Source organism: Neolamprologus brichardi, chromosome 3 (genome assembly GCF_056152115.1).
Source record: "Neolamprologus brichardi isolate AB-2024 chromosome 3, ASM5615211v1, whole genome shotgun sequence".
NCBI classification, from domain to species: domain Eukaryota; kingdom Metazoa; phylum Chordata; class Actinopteri; order Cichliformes; family Cichlidae; genus Neolamprologus; species Neolamprologus brichardi.
Window position 1 is genome coordinate 46,684,325 of NC_142106.1, and position 21,253 is coordinate 46,705,577.

Here is a 21,253-nt window from a genome sequence, read left to right on the forward strand (position 1 = left end):
GAGTAACCGCCGTTACGTATTTAAAATACAAAATATAAGTAACTGTATTCCGTTACAGTTACCGTTTAAAAAGGTGGTATTTAGAATACAGTTACTTTGTTGAAATAAATGGATTACACGGCGGTACTTCCCTGTTTCATATTGTGGCGGGTCAGGCCTGTTTGGGTTTTGTTTGACAGCTACGTTCTGTTGTTCCAGGCGGCAGCGTTACGGTTGCCATGGTTACAGGGTGATGCACTCTCTCTCTCTCTGTGTTTCCTGGGTGAGAGAGGCCTTTTTGTTGTTGTTGTGCTAAGCTAACAGGCAGAATGCTACAGGTATAGCTCTAAAGAATGTAGCATCATGGGCAGTGTAGTCCATGCTGCAGGGAGAATGGACTGCCATACACGTTATGTGTCTGTGAGCGAGGGAGGGAGAAAAAGGAAAAGTACGAGCTGTCATCGAGCAAAAACGGGAGCTGGAAGCATGTAAATATAATAATAACCACTGCAGCCAAGAAGAGTGTCTGACGAGCCCAGTTGTAAGTAAGCTATTAAGACTCGACTGTACACCGTGTTCGTGTTTTCCTCCAAAAACAATAAGTTCCGTTGGAGCAGCCTTTCAACGCCTCTCTCTGTCTCTCGCAAGCAAAGTTGACCCAGACAACAAAGTAAAGCTAGTTTTCGGCTACGAGCCGACACAGAACCCACCGTATTAGCCAGAGGTCCCTTTACTATGGTTCGGAGCCGCGGGCCTTCAGTAACAGTAAATCACAGCAATAGTACATTCATGTAGTTGTAAATAGCATGATAATATATTAAGTAATCCAAAGTATTCAGAATACGTTACTCTCATTGAGTAACGTAATGGAATACGTTACAGAATACATGTCCCAAAATGTATTCTGTAATGGAATACATTTTAAAAGTAACCTTCCCAACACTGCACAGGGGTTATATATCACTATTATTACAATAGTGAGCACATTTCCCCTATTTTAGCTTCACTTCACTGGCTGCCCATTCCTTTTAAGATTCATTTTAAAATTCTTTTATTTGCTTTTAAAGCCCTCCATGGCCTAGCACCATCTTATCTCTCTGAGCCGCCTACCTGCTCTCTCAGATCTGCTGATCAGCTGTTCCTGAATGTACCCAGGACTGAGCGTAAACATAGAGGAGAAACTGTGGAACGATCTCTTCGCTGACTGTTTCACTGTGGCCTTTGACACCTTGTGAGATGTTGGTTTTAGTCTTATTTTAGTTGTTTTAGTTGATTCTATGCTGTTTTATCTTGTTTTTCAATTTAGGGCTGTTTTAATTTTTTATTTTTATGTATTATGTGTTTAATTGTTCGCAGTTTTTCTTTATTCTAATGTTTTTAACTTATTTACTGTACAGCACTTTGGTCCTGTGCTGGGTATTTTGTGCGCTTTATAAAATAAAAGTTGGATTGGATAGGAAGAGTGAGTTCAACTAACTTATTACTTATTATAAGTAACATGAAGTTACTTAAGTTATCAAAAACGTTATTAAAAGAGCGCTAGTTTAATTTTAATTAAATACAACCTTAGTTTACATTAAATAAACTCAGAAAATGTTGCTATGATATAATGAGATTTTGAGCATTTTTATCCAGTGTCTTTATTATTTATTAAGATCTGGTTTTGGAGACGTGACTTTCCTTAAACTGTAAAGTTATATGACAGGAACTGGTTGAATTAATGTTTAAACAACACCCCTGGACATTAATACCAATGGGAAGTCATTAACCACTAGATTATTCCCATTCATACTGAGAAAACTCTCAACTCAAGGCTTCATGAGGAAACATCACAAACATATCGGTCCTTCTTTCAGGTGGAACACCACCAGTTTCTCTTTCTGCAATACTCTCCACGAAAGAGAAAAATCACAGTTCATCGCTATTTCTATGTTCAAAGGTGCATGTCAGGTGAATATGATGGTAATGTACTGTCAATATTAAAGGAACACTTTACTCCATGTTTGTGATTATGTGGTCCACTTCGTGTTAGTCAGACAGATTGTTATTCATTTATTTTATATGGATTTCTGAGGCTTCCAGTGTTTGCAGCACTTATTATAATGTAGAAGCTGCTAATAGAAAATGGATTTCTCATTTTGTGCCCTATCTGGCAATCTATCTGAACAATGCTCGCTTCACACCAATATTGTGGGATAAACTGTGTTTGCTACATCATTTGCTCTTTTGGTTCTGAAAAGTCCGATTCAAACCCTAATAAAATGCAGTTTGGCGAGAAGAAGCTGCAATTGTGGGCATGTAACAGCTGCAGAAGGGAACAAAGTGAAGTCTGGAGAACTGGTGTGAGGGGAAAAACACAATTAATTTCTCCTACTTGTAGCTGTTAAGTGCTTTTGTATTTTAGCAGTTTGAGCAAATTTTGCAAAACTCTGTCTTCTTCTGTATTGATTTCTAAATGTTCTATAATTTACGTTGTTCGTTTACAAAATAAAAAGAAAAATTTAAAAATATTTGGAAGAATTTGCTTGCAATAACAAATCCAAGAAACAAAATCCCAATCTAGTCTTGCTATAAAGTTATTTATTTATGTTAGATTGCATCTATGTTCCTATCATATACATTCAAACACACTCTAATGTACTGATTTACAGTACCAATCAGAACAATGGGCAAACACCATGTGACCAGAGTGATACTATTTTCAGTTGATAGAGCTAAATAGGTGAATAATATTAAAGTCTTTGCCATATGAGTTTGACAAACTGTCTGGCATAGAAAAGCTGTAATCGTGTTTCAGAATCCATATTTTAAAGGCTATGTTTGACCGTTGTGTAATACTGCAGGCACTGGAATCAGATGGGATATTTTAGCAGCACAACTTTCAAACTCTCTTGCTCTGCACAGCTGCTGGACATTTACTCGAAGGATACCGAAAGGGCATGAGACTATTGTACACAAACACCTACTTGTGATGCTGCAGTCTGAATCTAAATACAGAAATGAAGAAAGGACCTTTTCCATGCTGGATCAGATTAGAGAAAACAGAAGACATAAAAGGTGTTAATACTTATTTGGTAGTTAGTAAGGATGGGAACTGATAAAAAAAAAACAAAAAACAAACCCTAATACCTAAATAGTATTAGCAGCATAAAGCAGTTGTTTCTGTCCAGGAGTCTGTGCTGCACTTCATCTCATCCTTTTGTACAGTAAAAAAAAATAAAAGTAATCCATATCTATGCTACAGACTGTGCCACTATTTTCATTTTCCTGCACACAAACTGAAATCAGCTGTGGTGGAAGCAATGGGCGAGCAGACTAACAGTTCCAAGGAGTTGAACTACTGGGAATTTAGGAATTTTCTACAAGAACCGGTTCTCTATTCCCATCCTTAGTAGTTAGTAAAAGCCTGAGAACATGTCCACCTTCTTGTTTCTTTGCTTGCCTTAAAGATTGACAGTACACAGCTAGGTGAGGCCAGTTGGTTTTTCCTTTCAGGACAGGGGCTGACTACCTAGAGACAAGTTAAGCTAGGTTCTTGGTCCCAATCACATCGTCCCCAGTAACCTGCTCAAATTGTTGAACAGAACATCCCTTACTGTCACCATTAGAGCCCTCAGACAACCAATGACAGTGTCCTATTTTATTTCTAATGCCTCTTTAGCTTTTTTCCCCTGTGCTTCCCATTGTGAGTCTGTTCCCTTTCTCTTCATCTTGTTGTTCTCTGACTCTAAACCTTGTCTTTTCTTGCTTCATGTGATGCCCTTTTTCCTACTTACCCATTCTCAACAGTTTTCGCTTTTCAGCTCTTTCCTTTGTCTTTTGGTTTTGTGCCATTTTCTTTTATCTTCCCTTCACCCACTATATCCTATACTTCTCTTATCGTTTCTTCTCCCACCCCCGCTACTTTCTGTCTCAGTCCCAAAGGCCTTGGGCTCCCAACAGTGGATTATCACACATCTAAGGAACTGGGCTCACTCTGTGCTGTTAGCTCCAATTAGTTGTGGGATAGCACAGTCAGTCAGTCTTTTAGGTTCTTAACTGGGAACATTATTTTCACAATTCCATGTGCAGAAATATTTATTTGAATGGACAAATAATTGTTGTTTGGGAATACATTTTTAAAATGTGTCTTGATGATACCCTCTTGAGATTGCAGTGGAATTACAGTAATATGTGTTACCAAAGATAGCCACTATTGTGCGTACACCCCATAATTTAAGCGAATTGGGGCAGGATGCGCACGTGCATTTGTGTGAACATCGCCAACCCTAAACTGTTCCAGTCTCTTCCTTGGATAACAGGCTGCCAATTCGATCAGAGCCCAATTATAGCAATTGTTCAAATATGGAAGAGGAGGAGGCTTAAAAAGAAGAAGAAAACTGCAGAGACTAGAGCAAGACTAGAGATCAAAAAGGGAAGACGGAAACCACAAAAAATAGACATCAAAGAGGAGAAGAAAATGCCAAATGATGGGTGAACAGGTAGAAAGAGAAAGTAAAGTGATGAAAAGAGTTTGATTCCAAAAGATATATACAAATGACTCTCAGATCCAACATGAAGCAAATCAAGGACAAGTTTGACTGAGTTTGCTATTATTTTGCAGAGTCAAAACCCTAACCTTTGTTAGTAAGATTCAGGAAACATGGTCTCTGAAAGAAAAGAAAACTGAGAGCAACTAGTAGTTTTTTTTAGAAGTGTCACTTTGAGTGCATTTTGAAACTCTATAGATGGTGAATTAAAAAAACAAAAGTACTGCAGCTGCTTCCTGTGTTATACAAGTAAATGCATCTGTATAATTCCACAACTAAAAATCAAGTGACAAAGTAAATGCCATGCCCTTTCCATTCTGCAGTGTCCAGAATATTTCTGTTAAACTGGAGCTCTCTGTAAAGTTTTCTTCTCTGCTTCAGTAGATGCTTTTCTTAAAATGCCTTTTTCACATTTTAATAGTAGAGGTGGTCCATTATTGTGATTTCTGAAACATGACCAATAAGTATAAAGGAGTTGAAGAACAAGAGACAATTTCACAAACCTCTTTAACCATTCAAAACATTTCACATAGTGTATGTAGAGGAGACGAGAATAACAACATCAAATTAGTTCCACGACTGTCTCCCGCGGTTCATCTGGCCTCCAGATGCGCTCCCACTCCACCTGAGTGGGCCAAGTTGTTAGAGTAAAATCAGCAAAAGTCTTTTGTGTGGACAGAGCACAAGGAAAGCAGAAGCAAAGGTCCATGTAATTGCCCTCCCCTCTTCTCCTCCACCTGAGCCGATTAATGAATGGAGGCAATCTCAGACTACTTTTAAAATGGTAACGAGTGAGGGGGGCACTGGCTGGCCTCAGATAAAAAGTGTCTAAGGTCTAAGTCAAAAACAGTTTCTGCCTGATGTACCCACTCCTATTAGTTCTGCTGAATATCAAGGAAGGGGCTAATGGGCAAGTATTTGGATGAATGAAGCACTTTATCCTATAGAAGAGCATGTTGGAGAGGATATGGTAAAGCCAATGAAATGTCCTATTTAAATTTTGACCCGAGTGTAAAAGTAGGTTGTCAAACTGACTTTCACTTATAGGGTATTTTCCCCGAAAATACCAACAGAATAATAGAAGTATCCAGAGTTATAAGGACACTTGCATTCTTTGTCTCTGTTATTATGTCACAGAGGCTGGCAACACTTTGCCAGTATATAGACAGTGTTGGGAAGGTTACTTTTAAAATGTATTCCATTACAGATTACAGAATACATGCCCCAAAATGTATTCTGGAACGTATTCCGTTACATTACTCAATGAGAGTAACGTATTCTGAATACTTTGGGTTACTTAATATATTATCATGCTGTTTACAACTATGTGAATGTACTATTGCTGTGATTTATTACTGTTACTGAAGGTTTGCGGCTCCAAACCGTAGTAAAGGGACCTCTGGCTAATACGGTGGGTTCTGTGTCGGGCTCGTAGCCTAAAAATAGCTTTACTTTGTTGTGTGGGTCAAGTTTGAGACAGAGAGGCAGAGAGAGGCGTTGAAAGGCTGCTCCAACAGAACTTATTGTTTCAGAGGAAAACACAACACAGCGTACAGTCAAGTCTTAATAGTTTACTTACAACTGGGCTCGTCAGGCACTCTTCTTGGCTGCAGTGGTTATTATTATATTTACATGCTTCCAGCTCCCGTTTTTGCTCGATGACAGCTCGTACTTTTCCTTTTTCTCCCTCCTCGCGCTCACAGACACATAACGGGTATGGCAGTCCATTCTCCCTGCAGCACGGACTACACTGCCTATGATGCTACATTCTTTAGAGCTATACCTGTAGCATTCTGCCTGTTAGCTTAGCACAACACCAACAACAAGGCCTCTCTCACCCAGGAAACACGCAGAGAGAGAGCGTCACCCTGTAACCATGGCAACCGTAACGCTGCCACCTGGAACATAAGAACATCACAGCTGTCAAACAAAACCCAAACAGTCCTGACCTGCGACAATATGAAACAGGGAAGTACCGCCGTGTAATCCATTTATTTCAACAAAGTAACTGTATTCTAAATACCACCTTTTTAAACAGTAACTGTAACGGAATACAGTTACTCATATTTTGTGTTTTAAATACGTAACGGCGGTACATGTATTCTGTTACTCCCCAACACTGTATATAGAAGTGCATCTCAGAACATCTGAGTGATTAGCTAGATGACAGTCTACTACAAAGGCCTGAGTCTGTGAATTTATTTCCCAAATTTCTTTGGCAAATGCCAGGATATTGTTGTTAAGCTACGATGTTATTTGCTAGTGCTGAAGCACAGAACAGCAATGTTATGTGTCAACTGCCACAGTAGAATAAATCTCTTGTTAATATACAAGTCTAAGCTTATTAAGTCACAGTCTAGCTGGCATATGTCCTGTACTGGATAAATTAAGGATTAGGATTTGGCCTAAGATTAGGGTTTTATTTGACAGGGTATTATAATGAGCTAGTCCAGTCCTGATTGACCTGTGCTTGAACACTGGGTCCAGATGCTTTGGAAGACTTTTTTTTCTAGAATAGTGGGGAATCATTTCATTTCTCTAACATTCGCCATGAATGTTATTCAGAATCATCCAAGAATTAGGAAAATGTAAAGTGTGCAACTATAATTTCCTGCATCCCTGTAACTCTGTCATAATGATTAGGTCATCCTGTTTGATTCTCCACTTTACTATTAACCTCAATGAAATTTAAGTGAAGTTAACATATTATGCATCTGTGTGTGTGTGTGTGTGGGGGGGGGGGGGGGGGGGTGTTTTAAAATATGAGTTCCTCCCTTTTATTCCAGACTGTGATGAATTGTTTATGCGTGTGGTCCGTTTCTGGAAAATGTGAAGCGCCCCAAAGGGATGAGGTGGGGAGGGGGGTGTCGCACACTTAGAGGGAGCACTTGTATTTCACTGTTTTCACTTTAAAAATGAATGAGTGCATTCTTTCTCCTGAGCTCCAGAGGCTGTCTTTCTTTATTTCCCTTCAGTCCTTTTTTGCCTTAAACATTTTCTCCCACTTTGTCCTCAATAGCTGATTGATAACACTCTACTGTCACATAGTGATGGGAATGTCGCATGGACAAACAGCAGCTGTCAAGCTGGAGTTCACGGTCAGCTCAGCTATGAGCTTGACTCTCAATGGGGGCTCTTGTAGTTCTTGTTTTGCATGGAGTCATCCCGGGGTCTTGACCACCCTGTTGACTTTTTTCCAATAAAGGCTATTATCTCATTGTCTGCTAGCTTACAAACAAAAAACCACACAAACTGTCTGTAGTGGATCACTGTAGTTCTGGTATTACAAAATGGTTACAAGAGTGGAATGCTTCTTTCAGTAGGTTGCAGAGGTCATCCCAAACTTCCTTGGAATTAATTATGGAATTAAGTCGAGGATGCAGAGGCACGTTTCTGTCATTACTCATGAAGAAAATAGGCTCCCAGCTCATTTTAGCTTGACGTGTTTTATAGTACTTGTTGATTCTTACAATGATTCTGTGATTTATTTGAATAGAATTACAACTGGCAGGCATTGTGCTGTATTTTCTAAAAAGACGAGGATTTTTTTTCATACTGCTCTGGTTGGATTCGTAGCCCTTGCCAATTTTGCCCTTTAGTCCAATGCGCTGTTTCTGCCAAGTGTAGTCATAGTCAACATACTGCTCCATACACTAGAGGCAATACAAGCATCTGGCTCCTGTGTTGTTCTGCAGTTTTGTCAATGTGGCTAGCTACGCTACTGCCAAATAAACGCTCTCCCTGCCTCCTGCCAGTAGTGATTTATAGCCAAATACATCCTTGCCCTGTCCACTTCATCCCCAAAGAAAAATCATTTTCCAATTGAACAGAATGTGGGCCTTGAGGACTGACACTACAGGGGGATCAAGAAACTGAATATTTTGTTGGCACGGCCATGTGGATGAATGATGAAAACCTAAGACTAACAGATCTGATGTAAAGATTTTTCTTTTCACTTCTCCTTTTCATGCACATGACAGCGGATGGAATTGATGTGTGCCACACTTAGAAAGCTATAATTATAGATGTATAATGTAGACAGGGCTTACTCAGAAGCCGCAGGCAAAATGTATTTTGTGTGTGAGCAAGGATCCAAAAGGCTGTAGAGGTATGCATTTTCATGAGGATCTGCCTTTCCAACTTAGCTCTGGGAGATGATGTCTGTTCTACATGTATTGACAGAATACGCTGCAACGCTCGGCTGAACCACGAAACCAATTCGTGTGCTTTTATGTATTGTTAAGCTGTTCTGCTGTATCTCCAGTATTTCAAATCAATATAGTGATAGTGACATGATAAGAGACGATATAAAATAAAGCAGAGGTAAAAGTACCTTTTTGTATGGTGCCCACAAACGTGACTGCTGCATCTTAGGATGTGTATCCATGACAACTTAGATTCTGGGCCGAGCTTTCAGCTTGATTCTCAACAATCTAATGAACAACATAAAAAAGTTAATAGATATTAGAATAAAAACAAAGGCTTGAGCCGGAGGCTTGAACGTGAATGATTTAAAGAAAAGCAAGAATGGCTTGGGGAGCAAAAGTACTAAGTGTACTGCACGATAGATCTAATTCTTGTGTCAAGGGACTGTCTGCCTGCATAGTAAGAGTGTGAAGCTTTGCACCAGTGTCTCATTAGGACAAGGACAGCTGTGCAGAGGCGGACAGCCTGTTTCCAGAGACACCGCTTGAGTCACAGTAGGCCAACGAGCAATTGGAGAACACTTGCTACATGCTGTGTGACTCAGAGGGCCACACGAATGCTCAGTCAGATATGGATGCTGATCCCTCGTCAGGAAAGAAAGTTTTTGTGAAAGTCAGAAAGCAGCTTGGGCGTTGACACCGAAGCTGCTACCAGGGTTGTTATCAGTCCCAGGAAGCAGCCTGCAGCTCAAGGAGATGTCCTCTGTTCCAGTTTTCTGGAATCCATCAACATCTTTGGAAGCCAAGCCCCACTGGGGTTGAGACTCCTGAGTTTGGGTTGCTTTGAGCCAAGCACCTCGAGATTCCACTGAGAGGCTTTGATGGCAGTCTGCATTGTGGAAATTGGTGTAGAACAGTTGAAGCTTCTGTTTCTCCCCAGCTGTGGAGCTCCACAGCTAAACCAACCAACGAAAAGTCTTTCAAGACACAGTTAAACACCTGCCATGCCTCAGAGGAAGGACTTTTAAAAATTTCAGAGTGTTTCTTTTTTATTAACCATAGCCTAAATGCTAGAGGTTCCTGACACAAGAGGGCATTATGAAAGCTCTGGGCATTACTTTATGCTAGAGGGTATTTTATGAGGCTAAATGTTCTGACGGGGATGAAAATATATTTGATAAAATGGTTGGCCTGCAGCCAGGCATCTTATTAAGTCAGCCAAGCAAGACAGTACTGCTTTCATCCTATCTGACTAAGAAATCAGCCAGACGCTTGCCTCCTGTACTTGCTTCATTTTTTAGAGGCCACCCAGTCTTTTCAGTCATTGTTTTTTCAAATTTCAAGGACTTGCAACATGAAAATAAAACCCAAAATTATGTACGGTCACCACAGAAAATATGGTGATACAGACTGTGCTTTCTTTCTACATTAAGATGTATCAGGAAAGTCTGTGTCGTACAGTTTGCAGCTTGATTCTCTGAGAGCAGCCACATTCACGAATTGCTGTTGGCAGCTGAGTGTGGGTTGGACCCCTTGGCCAATCAAGTCCCCTCTGCCTAAGGACACACTTGGGATTTTCACTTGCTGTTCGAAATGTAAGCCAGCCTGTCAATCACAACTCCAGGCCCTCCTGTGATCCCTGACCCACTGGTACTCTTGCCATGGCAACACAAACCCCAGTAGACTTTGATGTCAAGAACAGGAGTTCTCAAAAATATGAAAGACAAGCATCTCTGATCCAGTGCAGACACACACGGATATGCCCTGGATCAAAATGTCTTGGTCATATGAGTAATATATTAAATCATATTATATATATTATATATATATTAATCTTTTATTTTATTTTATGAGAAATATCAGAGCCATAGTATAACTGTCCCCTAACCCCAAAATAAATCTATATTCAACTTAAAATAAACATTTCATCTTCAAATCATCCCTCCCAAAAATCTGCTTAAGCTAATTCATACTTGCACGAAGGAGGGGAGGAGAAAAGCTTTGTATTTGCTCTCTTTGGAAGCAAAGTGGCAAGCAATGCTATTATTTGTTCAGGGTAATAGTTTCTCCAAGCAGCTTCAAGCAGAACTCAGCATAAAAATCAGCAGCAGTGCAGATGGAGTTCCCCTGCGGTTGCATATGCTTGAAATAAGGAATATGAGAGATTAGTTTCAATAGTGGCCACTCATTTGTCACATTTATGCAGTTGTATTGGCTGACCAGCGGTGCTTTCAAATATAAGTATGGATTAAAAACATTCCCTCAAAGACTGTTTGATCCTCAATACAAAAGTGACAAAAAACAAGGGAGAAAATTACACACGATATAATTTGGATGGGAATTATTACGAATTTAGCAGTTCCAATACTGATGGCATTTATGGATTTGATTCCTTATCAATTCTCATTGGGTTCTCACTTACTCTAAGTCACCACCACTAAGCAGCATATCAAAGGCATTAGATTCAGGTGACCCTGAATCCTCCCTTAGTTATGCTGCAATAGGTGTAGGCTGCTGGAGCATTCCCATGATGCACTGAGTATTTTTTTCAGTTACCTTTCTCACTCACTCTGTGTTAATAGACCTCTCTGCATTGAATCACACTTGTTAATAATCTCTCGCTCCCTTCCACAGCATGTCTTTTGTCCCGTCTTCCTTCTCTCACCCCAACCAGTCGCGGCAGATGGCCGCCCCTCCATGAGCCTGGTTCTGCTAAAATTTTCTTCCTGTTAAAAGGAAGTTTTTCCTTCCCACTGTCGCCAAAGTGCTGCTCATATGGAGTAATGTGATTGTTGTTTTTTTTCTATGTATTATTGTGAGGTCGCCTTGAGGTGACTGTTGTTGTGGTTTGATGCTGTATAAATAGAATTGAATTGAATTACATTTATGCAAATAAACTGCATGCTGTGTGGTTAAATATTTGTATGTTGAAGGTCGGGGCGAGGGTGGTTTAGAGGGTTGGTTAGTTCATCTTGTAACCGGAAGGTTGCCGGTTCAATCCCCGGCTCTGTCTGTCTTGGTCGTTGTGTCCTTGGGCAAGACACTTCACCTACTACCTACTGGTGTTGGCCAGAGGGGCTGCTGGCGCGATATGGCAGCCTCGCTTCTGTCAGTCTGCCCCAGGGCAGCTGTGGCTGCAACTGTCGCTGCCTCCACCAGTGTGTGAATGTGAGAGTGAATGAATAGTGCAATTGTAAAGCACTTTGAGGGTCTCGAAAAGTGCTATATAAATGCAATCCATTACTATTATTTCCGCTCTTTGCTGTTGGGACCATTACTCAAAATGTAAGTAATGTATTGCACAAATTACACACAATAATAATGCAATACATTACTCAATTACTCTCAGGAGAAAGTAATTTGTTTTACACTTTACTTTTGCGTTTCTCCATAACATGATCATTGTCTCATAATTACCATTTAACAACACAAACCTAAAGGCTAAAATTCCTAGTTACCCTGCTAGTGTATTAAATGCATTATTCTTATTTTGTTCATGTAGAAGTTACCCGTTGGGTCAAAGATATTATGATGCCACTTGCCACAAACCTGCCACCTGCAGCCTGAAATACAACTGTGCCTCTCTCTCTCTCTCCACTCTCTCTCTCTCTCTCTCTCTCTCTCTCTCTCTCTCTCTCTCTCTCTCTCTCTCTCTCTCTCTCTCTCCACTCTCTCTCTGAGAAGTTATAAATGAGTGTGAGGAAAAGTAAACTGATGCAATTAGAGGCCTGGTTCTGCATTGCTTTGATGTAAAAAAAAAAAAAAAAAAAAGATGTATGTCACTGGTGTCAGAATAATCCCACGTATAACCATGCAATCAAAACCATGTGTAACCACAGTCTGCATGAAGGTATGGACATTAGCATTCAGGAAAGCACTGCTAAGGTCGGCCACACTTCTAGCTAATGCTAACTAATGTGATACGGGGTGTGGTTGCTGTTTGCAGTGTTATAGCTTGTGGAAAGTGATCTATATTGATCTATAGTGTAATTAATAGTTTCAAATAGCTTTAACCTAATCTGTTTGATTATGCTCAGATCAGATTTTTTCCCCTTTAAACAGCTAGTTTATTAGTCACGGGAACATTAGTACAAAACAAACTAGAATCACTAAGTCCACCTTAGTGACTTGAAAAAGTGCAGATAAAGCCTCACCTTGTCATCATGTTGAGGTTTTGGGCAGCTGCTTGTAAGTCTAATCTCAGCTACCTAAAACTTAGCTCTAATTTCACTAACTAAAAAGTTCTAAATAACTGTCTAAATGTCTCTCTCTCCATCATGTCTTTTTGCAGGTCATCCTTATCCTAACCAAGTACTACCACGCTGACTCCACCAAGGTCCTCGAAAGCTCACTGTGGCGGTAAGCTGATCGTTTAGACACCATGTGTGCTCTTGCTGGATGTCTTTATGTCATGTCTGGCCCCACTGTCGTGCAGACCTTTCATCACCAAACCGCTTCCCTTGAACAGGAAGGTCAGCACTGGTCTAGTTATCTCTCCGTTGTGCCTCTTCAAGGAGACAAGGGTGAGACAAGGGTGAAACAGAGCGCTAGGGCGGACAAAACATCAGCAGGCAGCTACAACTAAAGTGGTGGACCGGAGAGTGGCGCTGTGAGGCCAGAGCGGGCATCTGTTTGGGCAGATAGCATATCAGCATGGCACAGGGCAGGATGGCTGGCAGCAGCAGTGCCAGGGAAAGGGGTCAAGTCTGGCTGGCACTGCTTCCTCTATTTAGCAAAGCACTTGCTCACCAAAAACCCTTCTCACTTCTCTCACATTTGAACAGTGGAAAATAAAATCCATTCCACACCACTTGACAACAAGTACAGCTTGTTTGCAGACATATATTCCCATAGAATATTATCCTTCAACTAAATTTACTTCCTCTCTCACAGCTTTCTGAGTGCTGAAATGGAACTGAGCCTGACCTTGTAGGTAATGGGGTAGAGGGACTTAATTATATTCAAATTTCCTAATAAAAACTTAGAACACTGACAAAATATTAGCTAAAATTAGACATCTAGAAGATATTCATATAGAGCAAAATGTGTCTGATGATTGTACTTAATTCATGCCATTCACCTCAGCGAGGACTCCATGACTTCAAAGCTTCAGCCTCTCATTAGCTCTGACTGTTTGTCCCCCTGGAGGACTGATATGAATAATGTACATATTTTTCCCCTTCCCCTGTTGATGATTTAATTGTTGCACTGTATGAATAATGCTGGGGACTCTCTACTGGACAGCTCATTCAAGAAAGAAAAAATCCTCCAAATCACTGCCAGTTTAGATCCAGTTCACACTGAATTTAGAGAGAGGAGAAGCTGGCCTCCTGCCTGCTGCCATCACTGTCCAAAAACAGGAATTTCCATGAAATTAGCAGGATCCATACAGCTATCTGACCGTGTCTTGTTAGGCATTATCTGTGGGGTGTAACTCAAATCCTTTGTAGCTGTTAGTTTGGGATGGTGCATAGACAACCACATTTCTACGGCCTATAGGCTTTGAAGTCCCAAGGCTGTAGGATCAAATGAGAAAGATGGGGGAGGATGAATGGGTTTGCCGTCTTACCCTGTCAGGTGGTGTTCATCTAGAAGCCAGGTTTCACACGGGGGTAAAGTCAACAACAGTGAGAGGAGAAAAGAATTTCCAGGACAGATGAGTTAATGAACTGAGGTCGTATTATCGCCTGAGTAGGCTTGTGAGTATAAGCAAAATATACTGGTACCTAGTGGAACACTTTCACTTAATATTTATGACTGATCCAACAATCTTGGATACAAATTAGTCAGTATGATTCATGTATACTCTTAAAAAAAGGACCAAAGTTAGCATTAAGATTCTGCTGTATTTACTAGTAACAGTGATTAATTGTCTTATGATGGCCTTGAATGCTTGACCCCGACACTTCACACACTAACCATTTTCATTTAGAATAGAATAGAATAGAGTAAAATAGAATAATCCTTTAATTGTCCCACAAGGGGGAAATTTGGTTGTAACAGCAGCCAAAAAGACAAATATACAAACAAACAGTACACAGGACACGGAACAGAAACATACACAAATGTTCTTACATATTTACATTAAGGACAATGGTTACTATAAACAGAGAGTACTGTACAGTTATTAAATTAAATAAAAATAATTACAGGTAAGAGGCAAACCAGGTTGTAGTGCGAATTGGTTAATTAACTAACTTATTGCAGTTACAGCATTGATGTAAACATCTATGTTTGTTGGGAGCAGTTCAGATTGTACAGTCTGACAGCTGCAGGGAGGAAGGACCTGCGGAAACGCTCCTTCATGCATCTAGGATGCAGCAGTCTGTCACTGAAGGAGCTCTGCAGGACTAACTGTTTGACTGTCAGAAAAAGCAGTTTAACAAAATGACCTAAACTCAAGCGCTGCTTACTGACTTTTTGAGATGCTTTTAATTGGATTTGGGGGACAGCTGACAAAAATCAAGAATGACATCCACATTCAATCCTGTCGCACAGAAAGGCAGACATTTTAATTATGGAGATGTCTGGTGTGATGGAACTTGAAGTCAAGTCTTTGATCCACGAAAGTGGTTTGACAGTGGACACAAAGCTAGATTTGTGCCCATTGTATTCAACTTGCTACTGTTTTTGTTACTGTTTGATTAATTGTAGTCACCAAAACTACTTGGTTAGGTGTATATCAGAGTGACAAGGCATTGTGTGACAGACCTGGGACTCTCCAGGTAACCAAAGCAATGTATAAGATGCCTGAATTACTATATTGCCTTAATATGTGCTTGCACAATGACAGTAAAGAGCCTTGAATCTTGAATTGAAAACATATGTTCAAATGTTTCTGTGAGACTAGACTGGTACACTGAATGCTAAAGATCATCCGTGAGTAACCGTGACTTACCAAAACAAAGGCATAAACATGTCGTGATGTGGTTACCTTGGAGAAAACATGGGAAAGACCTCTAAGCCATTGGCTAACTGTACACATTGAGCTGCCTTGCAGTTTTTCTCTAACAGTCAAGACTGTTTTCTTTTAATCAAACAGATAAACAAGTGGTAATCTTGTAGTTTAACAAAATCCTTATTTTTCTTTGTCTTACTCCTTATATTTATCTTTATATTTATTCTGGAAGACACTGGGGGATTTCTACATGTCTGTCTTTCATTTTGGTATGACTGGCTCAAGGACCCATGCTATAACATGGCTGATAAAACAGCTCCAAACATCTTGACTCATGAGAATGGCTCTTTGTGAAGGGAGAAGGGAAAAGTGGCAACAGACCTGAATCTTTTACTTGTGTTTCCACAAGTCCACATGTTAAAATAGAATATTTACTTGCACAAAGATTACTCAGATTCATCCGTGTAAGGCAACGCGAATACGTCTTGGCAACAGGTTGTCTTTCCCTGATTCGTTGTCTTTTCATTTTGTTTAGGCCTCGGCCAATAATTGCTTATGTATCAGCAGTATTGTCATAATATTTTTCCATTCTCCAGAGTTGCAGTCAGAGTTTTGTACTACTGTGGGTTAGGTGTTTTAGCTCTAAGCAACTAAGGTCTAAATGTGATGTCTAAACATGTGTTTTGAATGTCCACCTTCAAGCCTGTAGATAAAACCAGTTTTCTTTGCTTCCTGCTCGCTGCTCTAATCTCCCTCCAAGAACTCTGAAGCTTTGTTTGTCTTTGTAGTCTTGACACACTTTGACTTTTTGAAACCATGCTTGGTGTTACATACAAAAACTAGGTGAAACATTGCTGAAAGGGTAACATAATTTCTAAATCCTGCTCATTCTGGCTCTTTAAAAATACTTAAAGTAGCCAGTCAAACAAAAATATGTATTATTATCAGATTCCATTACCTTTAAAGCTTTTGGCTGCTGCTTAATTTGACAAAGGCTTGCCACAGCACATCACAGTGTTGCGTGCTTGATTTGGCAGGGTTTTTTGGGAAGGTTTTTTTTACACTGGATGTCCTTCCTGTTGTAACCCTAAAAGAATTTGTGTTTCTTCCCAGGACTCACCCATGGATCGTTGCTCATAAGGCAAATGTGGAAACCACAACACTGTGGAGTCAGGCGCAAATCAAAACGTTTAGTGCGTTAATTTCAAGATATGAACATGAATTAAATAGCTAGCTACTGGAAGCACCGATGACCCTATATAATGTGAAAAATTCTACTCCATCACTCAGCTTTTAATATTTTTCAGTCCTGGTCTCTAAAGCGTTTGACAATGGCGGACGGTGGAGAGAATGCAAGCCAATACATAAACCCACGATATATTCCCACTCAGTCTTGCTCAAGGACACCAAAACAGGATATGTAAGGTCTTTTACCATGTATTATTTATTTATTTATTTATTTATTTATTTTTTACATCAGGTAGAGCTTCAGAGCAAACAGAAAGAAAGGCGCTTGGAGATTAGGCAAAGATGTGAGGGTTTTGCCAGTGCAAAAGTGTTTTACCAAACAAAGTGATGACTGCAGGCTGACAGAACTCATCTTTAGACTCTGTGTTGCTCTGAGTGGAGCCATGAAATACTCAGTAAACCTTTTTGATCCTCACACTGAAGGAGCAGATGTGCACTTCACTTTTTTGGCTTTGAATACTCCGTGCAAGTGTTTCCTATTTTTAGATGATACGTAGAACTTCACATGTTGGGCAGAGTCTGTCCTCTGTTTGTGATCTGGTGGCGAGTATGTGTTACAATGTGATATTTTCATTAGATTATGAGTGAATTCATGTTTATACAAAAACAAATAAAAGGAGGATACATACTACAATTGCTCTTGTTGCACACTGGTTCAAACACTGGCTGTTTAAAGCTTCACCTCTTAAAGCTACTGCTTATGGGATTGCATTTCACACTAGTCAAATGCAAGCATTTTTACCCTCAGTTTTGCTTTAAAATATATTTAGCCCCAACTAAACTTTTACTACTTTATCTCCTAAAATAAATATTTAATTGCACTTTAAAAACCCATGTTGATCACATTTTCACTTTCTCATCCATTACTCTAAAATGATCTAACCCAGGATACCAATATGTAATCCATGTCCTCCTATGCTCATCACACGGTTTTGGTGTTAGAGTGGAGGGGGTATTTATAATTCATGCCATCTTCACACATATTTTGAAGAGGCGAAGAGGGCTGGTAGCCATCGTGCTGGGGGGCTTCACTGTTTCATTATGGATGAATAGATCGTCTGACAGCCTCGCACTTCTATGTACAGTACATCAAGCACACCATGGTTTCACAAACACAACTGCTGACAGTATGCATGTCATGTACTGCTCAGTTGTCAGATATGCACAACTATAACCACAGAGCCAGTTTTAATAGATGATGTTCAATTTCAAATTAATAAATAAATATGGAAAACATCAGTTCAGCAAAAATGTAATTTTTTTGTGTAATATTATATATGTGTATGGATTTCTTTGTTTCTCTTTTTATTCATTTTCACTTCTAAGAGTATAATATAATGTATGTGGTTTCCAGTACTCTTTAAAGAAAAGTAAGAGGAGTTAATAAACAACCTTATAGTAAACTACCTTACTAACCTGATGATCAGTTAGCTGTTTTACAGCTAGTGTAACAAAAAATTTTAAGATAAAAGACAAATGGAGATTATCCTATAATTAGCTTCACAGCTACAGTGATGGCTTTTTAAGTAATCGTTTAATTACTGACACCTTGAAGCCCTGTGATAGATAATGGAAATAGATTCATCATGAAGGTAAGATAAAAGATAAGATTAAAACATTAACAAATTTTATTTGTTAATGAAATTCATGATGTCATTACAAGTTATGGTTAAACACAGCCCTGACTATTTGTCAGCTTGGCTACAGAGCTGAAAAGAATGGGGATGTCTAGGACAGAGGGTGATGGACTCTTTGACCACATTTTAATATCGGGGAGTGAAAAGGAAGTAGAAGAATGCATGAGGAATGCATTGACTGGCAGAATGCATGCCAGTTCTTAAGAAAAAAAGTGGTGTGCAGTGGTGTTGTAAGTAAAAGAGGGACAACAATGATGAGCCATATGATGAAGCTATGAGAAAGCAAGGTTAAGAAGAGTAGCGACAATCAGTGAGCAGCATTATAGCTTCATGCACTACAGAACAATACAGATGCAATGTTTTTGGTTTAAGACTGATGATGGAGAAACCTAGAGGACAGCAACACTGTCTTGAGGTGTGCGGTAGCAATAATTCAAGGTGGGAGTGTGATTACATCTGAGCCGCTTCCTGCTTGCAGTGGTGATTGGCAGATAAACAGATGAGGTCAGGCTGAAGTCTCTGTGGACTATGAGGTTCATAGATGACATTGTGAATTGTAGCGAGGTGGCAGCGCTGAAGATATTAAGATTTCCACTCGGAGTGAACATAATGGAGAAGATTATAAAAGAGTATATCAGAAGGACAGCTCAGGGTGACCAGTTTAGAGACAAAGTTAGTGAAGCAAATTATGGGATTTAAACAGCTACCTTGTGACTCACAGTGAAGTCAAGATGGGCTGAAGCCATCTTTTTTATACACTCCGTCAATGCCCTGGAATAAGCAGGGAAAGTCTTGCAAGAATTGGAAATCTTACAGGTGCCGAAGCATCTGCTCGTATTGTTGGATATGCAAGCAGGTGGTTTTAAAGTTGTGGCTGATCAAAGGAGTGAACAGTAACATAGAGAGGCAAGCAGAGAGTACAGAGGCAGTGAAACCAGCAATAAATCCATACTGTTACAGCTGATTGTGTATCTTTGTTTTAATTTGACTCAGTGTTTTGAAGTTGTTGCTTTGAGGCTTTTTTAGTAGCATCACAGCTCTAGCTCACTTCCCACTTTGATGCCTCCTTAATCAGTTTGTTTCAGAAGCGGAGTGTGTGTGTGTGTGTGTGTGTGTGTGTGCAACCTTACACACACGCACAGTCATTCCACCATTACAAATGTGTTGATGATTAGCTCTCCCTGGGGTCCAGATCACATTTCCCCAAACTAAACCATGAGAGAGCCACAAAGTAGAAACACACGCTTTTGGGCTTAATCAAGACAGCATGTTTCATTTCCCTTGTCCTTCTCTTTCCTTCTTCAACTCATCCTCCCCTCACTTCAACTTTATTTATTTTAGATTAATTCAGAACATTTTATTTCTTTCCCTTCTGTCTCTTTGTTCTCTCTGTGTTTCTGCCTCCGTCCAGATGGTCAGGGGTGGTGTAAATACTTAATCGAGGCTAGAGCATCGTCTTCCCTTCATCCCTACACACTTCACCTCCACCATCTCATCACCTCCCTCTTTCATGAATATTTCACAGCCTGGAGAGAAAGACAAAGAGAGGGAGAGAAGGAAAAAGACAGAGGTCTGCTGGTTACTTAAGATGGTAAGCAGACAGTCTGTTCTCTAAACACAAGTGGTTCGGACCAGAAAACAGCTCTCTGGGGTCTTACCAATGTCCTGAGAGGATCTAGATCTGTATAAAACTTATTGAAACATTAAGATAAACAAAGAAATCTTGAACCATACTAAAAATTTAGAAACATTCTGATTAAATTACTTGATGAAAGAGTGTAAAGAAGGTATGGCATGACATAGAAAAGCCATCTCTATAGGACAAGACTCGACTCCCATCTGCATCTAAAGGACAAAGGTCACTTTTTTGAGGATGCCAATGTTCACATTTTGGACAGAGAAGACAGATGGTTTGAAAGAGGAGTGAAAGAAGGCATCTATGTCCACTGTGAACAACCATCTTTGAACAGAAGTGGTGGCTTACGACACCAACTGTCTGCCATCGAAAATCAAGTTTTGAGATCCCTTCCCAGACGCTTTAACTCAGTTCTTGGGTCATTTGACCTCAGTAGATCACATGATAGGGTGGGGCTAGTCTTAATAAAAATATTAAATGCGACTCTTGCTGTAATAATAATAATAATAATAATAATAATAATGGATTGGATTTATATAGCGCTTTTCAAGGCACCCAAAGCGCTTTACAATGCCACTATTCATTCACTCTCGCATTCACACACTGGTGGAGGCAGCTACAGTTGTAGCCACAGCTGCCCTGGGGCAGACTGACAGAAGCGAGGCTGCCATATCGTGCCATCGGCCCCTCTGGCCAATACCAGTAGGCGGTAGGGTAAAGTGTCTTGCCCAAGGACACAACGACCAGGACAGAGAGCCCAGGGATCGAACCGGCAACCTTCCGGTTACAGATACTGTTGGAATTTGCACCACTGAAACAGGCTGAACCAATTAAAGCAATTATTTGGAAGATTTTTGAAACCCAAACACAAAATACACTTATGACAGCAGCTAGCAAAGTGGGATAGGAAAGCAATGAGAAAGTAAGCACTGATTGCACTGTGTTCTGTTTTTATTTAGCACATAATCATTTCTGCAATATTTCACAAGTGCAACACTTACAAATGAATCTCACTGAAATACTAGACAGTATATTCTAGGAACTCCTTCTTGTTTTACACATACTCATGTGTGACCCCCTCATTCATTCGACTTGTAATTTTTTTTAATGCTCTTCTGATATGAAACCAAAACACAAGCCATTACCAAAAGGCACCAATCACTGCTAACTTTCTTCTCCAA

General features: G+C 40.0%; 1 protein-coding gene across 4 annotated transcripts in view; it reads left to right on the plus strand.

Moving 5' to 3' along the window:
• Positions 1 to 21,253, plus strand: part of sorcs2 (sortilin-related VPS10 domain containing receptor 2) — a 375,253-nt gene that overhangs the window by 82,882 nt on the left and 271,118 nt on the right. For 3 of the 4 annotated variants that reach the window (XM_087837752.1, XM_087837753.1, XM_087837754.1), the window contains exon 2: positions 12,945 to 13,012. In XM_087837752.1, coding sequence (XP_087693878.1) covers positions 12,945 to 13,012 — 68 coding nt within the window. Of the gene's footprint in view, positions 1 to 12,944; positions 13,013 to 19,895; positions 20,028 to 21,253 lie in introns of those variants that run through there. The other variant, XM_087837755.1, reaches the window with a different exon arrangement.